Source organism: Nyctibius grandis, chromosome 5 (assembly GCF_013368605.1).
Source record: "Nyctibius grandis isolate bNycGra1 chromosome 5, bNycGra1.pri, whole genome shotgun sequence".
Lineage (NCBI taxonomy): Eukaryota > Metazoa > Chordata > Aves > Nyctibiiformes > Nyctibiidae > Nyctibius > Nyctibius grandis.
Window position 1 is genome coordinate 22593944 of NC_090662.1, and position 8904 is coordinate 22602847.

The 8904-nt window shown below is 54.2% G+C and overlaps 1 protein-coding gene across 1 annotated transcript; it reads right to left on the reverse strand.

The window, feature by feature from the left end:
- Positions 1 to 482: 482 nt before the first annotated feature.
- On the reverse strand, positions 483 to 5436 carry PIM3 (Pim-3 proto-oncogene, serine/threonine kinase). The gene is made up of 6 exons (XM_068401877.1): positions 4942 to 5436; positions 4513 to 4622; positions 4340 to 4390; positions 3669 to 4032; positions 2209 to 2385; positions 483 to 2071 (listed from the first exon to the last, which is right to left on the reverse strand). Exons 1-6 carry the CDS (start codon positions 5024 to 5026, stop codon positions 1887 to 1889), a joined length of 972 nt encoding a protein of 323 aa, XP_068257978.1. The 5' UTR covers positions 5027 to 5436; the 3' UTR covers positions 483 to 1886.
- Between the last annotated feature and the right edge of the window lie 3468 nt (positions 5437 to 8904).

Sequence of the window (8904 nt, forward strand, 5' to 3'; positions counted from 1 at the left end):
GCCATCCCTTTCCTGTAAGGCCATAGGAAATCCCCGTCCACCCCCACAAGGAAGAGGTAAACAGGAGGAAGGAAACTAAATGTAATGGAAAGTAAACGTGTCAACTGTGAAAACAGTAACCACCAGTGACTACAAAAATCCTTCCCTGTTATACTTAAGGGCAATGAGTACAGTGGTATTTCAGTTATTCAGTGTTTGTAAACCCCACAATTACTGGCCAATTCCCCTCTGTGTAGGCCGTGAGTGCTGTTGTATTGTATGCTTTCTCCAGTTCAACATCAAATACCGTGATCAGGAAGTAGATACGGTTGAGATGAAGGACTGTTTAGTTCTTCCAAAATGGACACTGCTTAATGGCATAGACCTATTAACTCCCGGTCAGCTGCTGTTGGCCTTTCCAAGCCAGAGAAGGTAACAGAATACATGTTCCCCAGCTGGCATCAAGGGTAATGGTGAAGATAAAAGTGGGCACAAACACAGAATTGTTATATACAAAAAAAGTTTAATTGAAATACCTGTATAAAAAAATATGATCTCCATACATTTCACACTGTTAAACAGAAGAAAAAAATCCAAATCCAAGCTGCATAAATGCAACTAGATCACAGAAACACAGCTATTAAAATAAATTAAGGTTTATGACTCTGCCACTCTACCTTTCAGAGCCAATGCACGGAGACTGTACAATGTCAATAATTTAAAACCCTTCCAAACAGCATTACTTTACATTTCTGGTACAATAATACCAGACAAAAGGCATACCAACTAACTTTAAAAAGTCATTCTATTTCCCTTAAATTAGACTTTGTACAATTTTCCATCTTCCAACAAAAATTGATAAGGTCAGAAATTTTTTTTTCTTTTTTTTTAAAAAAAAAAAGTTGACAGGAATGCAGAAAAAAAAGTGCCATGGGCAAACCACTAGACTTCCCATGGGGAGAAGGAGGGGTAAGAACAGTGTTGAGTAACTCTAACCAAATAAATTAACCAAATAAATAGCCACAGCTGAAACCTGTGGGAGGTCTTCTAAACTCCAAACAATAAATAACAGTATAGTACATGGGAAAAACCAAGTTTACATAAACACATTATACAGGTGTGGAAAAAAAAAGTAAAGTCCTTGAATATTGCATTGATTGTGCATTCAACATGCCCATACATACTTTTAAGACTCGCAGGGTGACAAAAGGCCAGGGGGAGTTGAGAAAGGGGCTTCTCATGCCCAGTGGTAGAGATGATAAAAGGAAACATGAATAAATGTTTCTGATAAAAAAGCTGATATACCTGTTCATATTTCTGTGCAGGCTATAGGAAATATTTTGAGCAGCAGAGGTGGGTTGGATTTGGAAAGGGCCAGGGGGCAGGAGTGAAATGTCTGTGTTCAAGTATTCCATCACCAGTGGATGGGACTACTTCATTCAATCACCAAACATGTTCTCCAATGCATCATAGGAGCTGCTTCCTCCAGCACTGAGTCTAAAGGGAGCAAATTCCTATAATGAACTGGATCTTCTTTGGACATACACAGCTCAAAAAAGAAAGTCCCACTGAAGCAGCTTTCAAAAAGGCACTCAAAAGCAAATAAAATCTAGTCCAGGCTCTATGAGAGCAAAAAAGTTTACCATGTATTCAAGAGGTCACTGCTTTCTTAATAAGGTCAGTCTTTCACTACGTACTGGCCTGCAACTCCCAAACATCAGCGTTTCCAAAGGAAATCTCTCATTCCAAAGCAGAAACCAGCAAAGGGGAAAAATAAAATCAAGTCCCTCAGACAAAGATTCAACTACAGAATAATGAATGCATTTTTCTAGCCCCTCCTACGTATTGGCAGCAGCACTGTGGTCTTTCTGCTTGTAGCTCCCCTCCCATGCGAGGTCCTTAGTAATTCACAGACTCTCATTACTTGAACTTGTGCTAGATACATCAGTATCAAGAGTCCGTAGCCTTATGTCACAGTCCTCAGACTTCACTACTTCAGATTTGTGCATCCATTGATGGTCAAAAATTTGCTCAAGTGTTGGTCTGTCTGAAGGCCTCAGTGAAAGGCACCATTTGATCAGCTGTTGACATTCTGCAACGAATAAACAAAAAAGCAATTTTAGACTAGGAAAGTAAAAAGACAACCTTGAATAAGAAAAACCTTACCTGTACAACTCAGATGTACAGGATTATTAAAAAAAGCCCCCACTTGACCTCTATACAACTTACCAGGCGAAATTCTTCTCCTGAAGTATAACCGTCCCCTCAAGATTTCTTCATCTTGCTCAAAAGGGATGTCTCCACAAACCATATCGTACAGCAGAACTCCCAGAGACCATACTGTTGCTGACCTCCCATGGTATCTGTGGTATCTGATCCACTCCGGAGGGCTGTATACTCTCGTTCCTAAAAGCAGGGGGAAAAAAAAAAAAAAAATTGAAGTCAAGGTTTAGAGTGTTTTCCCATTGTTCAGCTCCTTCTAGTTGAGCTGAATTAAATTCATAAACTTGTCATTTGGGAGTTAAAAAAACCCAAAACCACCTAAACTTTACATTTCTTATGGGTCAAAAACATTAGCGGTGTAATTTCAGGTCATCTGCGGGGTTACACCGCCAGACCTGGCCCATCCAGCTGCGCCGTTCTGTTGCCAGGCGCAGCAGAGCCCCACCAGCTGACTGTTTAGGGAGGCGAGCTCCCTTTCCCTGACCACGTGGCGTCTGCAGCATCGCACCAAAAATAGACACAAAAGGACAAAGGGGGCTCGCGGGGAGGAGACGAGAGGGCGGCAACAAGGTGAAACTCAGGTCTACCCCTATTACACCGGGCTAATCTGCTTTATCCCATTCTGCCAGGCAGTAAACAAAACAAGGCTGCTTACCGTTCCTGTGTTTTTAAGCTTCCCCCGCCCCGCCCTGGGCTTCTCTGCGGCAGCTTTTCCCAGCCTCCCCCCACCCGGGTGCCCGCGGGCTCCTCGGACACCGAACACCACCGGGAATTCACGATGCCCCGGGTCACATGCGGCAGGGCCTCGGGTTTCACAACAAACAGATGTGACTGCGGCAGCTGGGGGGGGAAGAGTCCCCCCCATTTCATCAGTCACTCTCAAAGGGCTGGGGGAAACACTCCCTCCTGTCACACGCAGGATTATTTTCAGCTTTCCCCTCTCCCGAGCACTCAGCCGGGCCCCGAAGCAAGCATCGAGCTGTTTGGAGGGAGCGGATTTATCTCCATCGCTTTAAAATCTGCAATGCGGGATTTCCAGGACACGGGTGGAAAGGGAGGGGGGGAGCTACGGCTTCAAGTTAAAAAAAGCACCTCATATAAAAACTGCGTCTCCACACATGGAAACATCCGAGGCTGGCGAAGCCTCCATGTAAACAGATTGCCCTCTAGGAAAAAAAAACAAACGCTTTTTTCCAAGACAGGGAAACATAAGCTGCTGCGTCACTGCCTGGAATCACTTCTTTCCTACGCAACCGAACACCCCTATGCTGCTTCGGGTCCAAGGGTTTCCATTACTCATAGACCTGATATGAACCCCTGCGTCAGAGGCACCGCTCGCTACTGCCAGCCGCCAGAAAGGGGGGGATCAGCGGCAGTTACAGAGAGGGCATCCCCCTGGGAGGGGTGCGGGGGTCCGGCCAAACCTGGCACAGCTGGCCTGCCCCAGGCGCGGGGCGGGGACATACCGTCGAAATCTGTATAGACCGTGTCCTTGAGGAGGGCCCCCGAGCCGAAGTCGATCAGCTTCAGCTCGCCTGTCCTGAGGTCAACCAGCAGGTTCTCGTCCTTGATGTCCCGGTGCACCACACCGCAGCCGTAGCAGTGCCGCACGGCCTCCAGCACCTGCCGGAAGAACCCGCGGGCCGTCTCCTCATCCAGGGCGCCCTTCTCCGTGATGAAGTCGAAGAGGTCCTTCACCAGCTCGGCCCGCTCCATGATGATCAGGTAACCGTCGGGCCGCTCGTACCAGTCCAGCAGCTTGATGACCCCTCTGAAGCCGGAGCCCACCTTCTTCAGGAGAACGATCTCCAGGGGCACCATGACGCCGCTCTGGGTAGAGAAAGGGGGGGGCGGGTCAGCGGGGGGGCGGCGCGGCCCGGGGTGCCCCCGCGCTGAGGGGAGGGACGGCGGGCGGAGGGCGGGGAGGAGGGCGCGGCCGGCGGGCCCCCTCCACCGCTGCCGCAGTCCGAGGGGCGGGCGCGGCGCTGCGGCGGCGAACCCCCGCCAAATTCCGCCCCCCCGCCCGGACGCAGAGGCCGCGCCAGCGGGGCGGGCCCCGCCGCCCACACAATAGCCCCGCCGCGGCGGAGCCCCGCGTCCGCGCAGCACCCCCGGAGTCGCCATCCCCGGTACTTACAATCGTGCCCCACTCGGTCACCCGCTCCTTCACCACATGCTTCACGGCGACCTGCGGAGCGGGAAGCAAAGGAGGCGCCGTGAGCGGCGGGGCGGGCACAGTCTGCGCCCCACCGCGGAGGGCCGGGCCGCGCCCGCAGCCTCCCCCGCCCGGGTGGCCATCCCGCGCCTCACCGGCAAGCCGTCGGCGATCCTGCTACCCGCGTAGACGGTGCCGAAGCCCCCGCTGCCCAGCACGGAGCCCACCTGGTAGACTTTATCGAACGGCTCCTTCTCCACTTTCACTGGGGGATCGAAAGGGAAACACACCGCGTTAGCGTCCGCAGCCGCCCTGCACTTCGCCAAAAATTTAAAAAAAAAAAAAAAATAAAAGCCCCAAAATGCTCTGCCCGGTGGACGCGCGTTGTGCGCGCTGCCCTAATTCTGACCAACGCTATTTTTCTTTTTGTAAATAAACTGTCTTCTTCAATTTAAAAAAAAAAAGGGAAAAAACCGCACCCCAAAGTTTCGGGGGCTGCGAGGCGCCGTCCCCGCGTACCCCGGGGCCGGTCCGCGCCCCGCTCGCAGGGGGACACCCCAGCCCCGGCGCCGGCCCCACCGTACCTGGCTGGAGGATCTTCACCGGCAAGTGGTCCATGCTGGTGGGGCTGCAGATATGAGCCAGCGAGCCGAACTTGGAGAGCAACATCTTCCGAGGGGGGGGGACAGCGAGTCCCCCGCGGTGGCACCAACGGCGTCCTCCCGGCTGAGCGCTCGGCGGCGCGGCGCGGCTCTCCTCTCTCCGGAGCCGGGGGGGGGCGGCGGGCCGCCGAGACCTCCGCGGCTCCTTCCTCGGCCGGGAGCGGGTACCGACGGAGTCCTCGGGGGTCCCCGCCGGCACAGATCCACGCGGCGGCGGCGGCACCAAGTCCTCGGCCGAAAGGCAGTTGGGGAGGGCGCCGCTCCCACTCTCCCTCTTGCAGCCGGCGAATGCCGCTCAGGGCACCGGGGCGCGCGCAGGCAGAAGAAGCAGAGCCGTCCGCGGAGGCAGGCGGGTCCGCGGGCTGCGGGGCCGCGCGTGAAGCCCGCCCCTGCGGGGGCCGCCGCGGCGGGGAGCGGGCTGGGCGCCGCAGTGGAGCCGTGGCGGGCGAAGGAGCTGTGCCGCCGCTGTGCCTGCCCGCGCGCTTCTGAGCCGGCGGCGCCGCCGAGCCGTCTCTTAACTCCCAATATTTTGGTGCGGGCAGAGCGCGGCGAGCGCGCCGAGGATATCCCTCCGCGGGGAAGGGGGGCGGGGGGAAACACCTCTCCCCACCACCCCGGCGGCCCCCTCCCCTCCGCGCCGGGGCGCCCGCGGTGCGGCGGCCAGGACTGCAGGCTCCCGGCCCGCCCCATCGTGCGGGCGGGCCGGGGGCAGGGCGGGGGGGCTGGGAACTACTTATTTGTAGTAACCGGCGCGCAGAGTTACAGCCTGTCTGAGGCACCATCACGCTCGGCGGCGGAAAAAAGGAGGGGCGGGGAGAGAGAGACTCCTGTTTGCGTTAACATTTCCGCGCGACCAATCGGGGGGCGCCTTTTCAAAGGGCTACCGGCGCGGCCAATGAGGAGGGGCCTCATTTGCATGCGGTGGAGCTGGGCCAGGCGGCAGGGCGGGAATGCCGCGGCGCCCCTGCCCGGCCCCGCCCCGCCCCGCCCCGCGGCTGCGGGAAGGTCGCTCCGCTCCGCGCCGGCCGAGACGCTGCGTCTGGGGCTGCGCGGGGGCGGGGCGCCGCCATGGCCGGGCCACGCCGGGCCGCGGCTTCGGCGGACCCCGCCTGCCGGGCAGGCAGCCCCCGGTGCGGCGTGTCAAAGCCCGCTTACTCGGAACGCCGGTGCTCGCCGGATAACGCGTGGCGCGCTGTCCCCGTCGCCATCTCTCCTTCTCCTCGCCGCTGATCCCCCCTCGCCTCGGCGCAGCCCGGCGCCGTGCCAGCGCGGGGGGACGCCGGGTGCCGGCCCGCCGCGCCTGCTCCTGTCAGTCACCTCCCCTGTGCGGAAGACCCGCGGGGCCGATGCGGCTCGACGGCGGGTGCCGGTGCTCCGGCTGCGCGCCTCGGAGGGGCTGAGGGCTTCCCGCCCAGCCCCGCCACGGACACGGTGCCGCGCCGCCGCCCCGGCCCGTCCGCCGCCCGGCTCTGCGGCGCCTCCATCGCCTGGCGACACCGCCCGCCCCGCAGGGGGCGCTGCATCAACAGGAATGGGGGTACGGCGGCGGAGGGCGGGGGGCGGCCTGCCCCTCCCCGGGCGGCTTCACGGCGGGTTTCAGTGTCCTCTTCCGACGAGGCTCTTACAGCGGCTCTCCGTGAGGCAGCCCGTGCATTGAGGCTTCCCCCTCCGGGCCCGGAGCGGTCCCGGGGAGGCAGTTAGCGGCTCTTGGGGCGCTGCTGCCGTGAGGGCCCCGGCACCGGCCTCGCCTGAGGGGACAGCCCGTGGGGAGAGGAAAGCCCGAGGGCGTGCGGGGCTTGTTGCCGAGTGTCTGTCCAGCAAAAGCTGTGGGCCACCGATTTAGAAATAATTTAGTGATGTGCTGGGAGGGTATCTTAATTGTTCCAGCAGCTGCTTAAGACCACTACCCAGGTGCGCGTAAATGGAGAGGTGGTGTGCAGATGTGCAAAGCCAAAGCTCAACCAGGGAATACCCCGACATTTGCAGACAACTGAAGCGGTCAGCACCTCCACGTCCCTGTCACCGCCACCCTTGTACACCTCCACAGTCCCAGATGCGTAATAAGTGTCTCGTATCCCCTCTGTTGAAAATAGTGAAGCTGGAGATACCAGTAGCGCACGGGGATCCCTAACGTGAGGGTATTTTTGGGCGATCGCTTGAAGCGCTGGCAGTCCTTCCCACCCTCAGCACCAGGAGAGCCTTGCAGTTGGCATTGTCTGATAATAGTAGTGCTGTAATCTCAGGCAGTCGTGCCCATAAACAAAGCAAGGGCTTCTAGGGAGAGGCAATATCTTTTATTAGATTAGACCAGCTGATGTAAAGGTCAAGTTTTCAGGCGCAGTTTCAACCCTTCATGTCCTAGAATGTGTTTTTTGAAGCTAGATCAGTTGGGCTATAAAAGTTGCTACCTCTTGTACAGACCACGGTATTTGCAGGGGAACCAAACTAAACCATTCAGTTTATTGAGCAGCTGAAGGATTCAGGTGATTTCTGGTTTACAGACTTTTTTTTTCTTAAAGCTAATGATTTGGATTTATCGGACAATACAGTAAGAAAGCTAATTTGTGTACGTGTGTGTGTGTGTGTGTGTGTTAGATATCCTGCCTTTAGGAATAAGGTTTTATCAAGTCTCTCCAGATAATGGCATATTGTCACAGATGGACTGAGGGATGCACTTCACTGTTAAGAGAGAAGCAACAATATACTTTATTGATGAGTAAGTTCCATAGTAAATGTGACAGTGGTTTAACAAGATTCAATGGCAAGGTGCACTTGATTATTTACTGCATAGAGGACAGGGTCAGACAAAACTGTCAGGGAGACCCTCCCGTCGAGGCACCAGGTTCAGAAAGGACCCCCTTGCTTTCTAAACTCCTTCTCAGAGAGGAGCCTAGGTGCAGCTCGATCCAGTCTTAGTCCCAGACTTAGTCAACAGTTTGTGTCTAAAGGATTATATATGCACAATCAATCCTCTGTATCACTTCTCTAAGATTTCAAAGTTTCAGCGCTATTCCCAGTTCTCTTACTGAGTATCTGACGCAATAAGGATTCTCTTAACCTCAAGGAATAACCTTGAGTGGCATCCCTACTCAAGGGGAGATCCTGGCGTGCAGCCCACTGTCTTTTCAGGAGAGCTCAACAGGCCCTGGGCTGTCCACTATTTATAGAGTAAGATGATTGACTTATAGTCATATTTTCATGCCAGCAAGAGGTCTCGATCGCAGTTCCAGAGAGCCCTTGGCTACCATGTTGCCATCTGCCCCCCAAAGTCAGCGTGAGCTGGATGCAGCCATCATGACCCCCCACTGGTGGTTATGGCTTAAGCGAGGGGGAAGAGCACACCGCTGCACATATGTATGCTATACTTATGTTTATTGCTGCTGAAATGTAAACAAGTACAAACCGTAGGAAGATTTCATAATCTCACAATACGTGTTCCAGGTTTATTTTAAAGAATTTAGCTGTATCTGCTTTTGCTGTAATCTTTGTCAGTGGCTTGTTATAAATATTGTTTTAAACGGAGAGCGAGTGTTTCTCACTTCCAAAATGAGATCTCTGGTTATTGAAATAGCAAATATTTTTAAAGAGAGAAAACTGTCATTAAAGATTAATATGCATAAGTGCTAATTATTTAGGAAATTAACACTGCAAGTAGTTACTAATTCTTGTTCTTTACATGGCTAAGCATGAAAAATCATGCAAGTGCCACTAGTCTGCAAATGTAAAAACATCAGGCCTTTTCATTCCAATTGCATTTGCAGTTTCTCAAATCTATCTTTCTGTTGTCAATCTATGGTAAATCCGTGACATACTTGCCTTGAACCTGTTCAAGAAAATAATATAGTTTCCTGAAAATCCTGTTGAGTTTAAGCTATGACTTCAACT

What these genes read in the sequence shown, in the direction of transcription:
- PIM3 (XM_068401877.1), bottom strand. Translation starts at nt 5,026, where the DNA reads ATGTTGCTCTCCAAGTTCGGCTCGCTGGCTCATATCTGCAGCCCCACC. An exon ending in GGTGAAGATCCTCCAGCCAG is followed by an intron (nt 4,623 to 4,941) that starts GTACGGTGGGGC and finishes TCGATCCCCCAG; the next exon opens with TGAAAGTGGAGAAGGAGCCG. An exon ending in CAGGAGAAGAATTTCGCCTG is followed by an intron (nt 2,072 to 2,208) that starts GTAAGTTGTATA and finishes TATTCGTTGCAG; the next exon opens with AATGTCAACAGCTGATCAAA.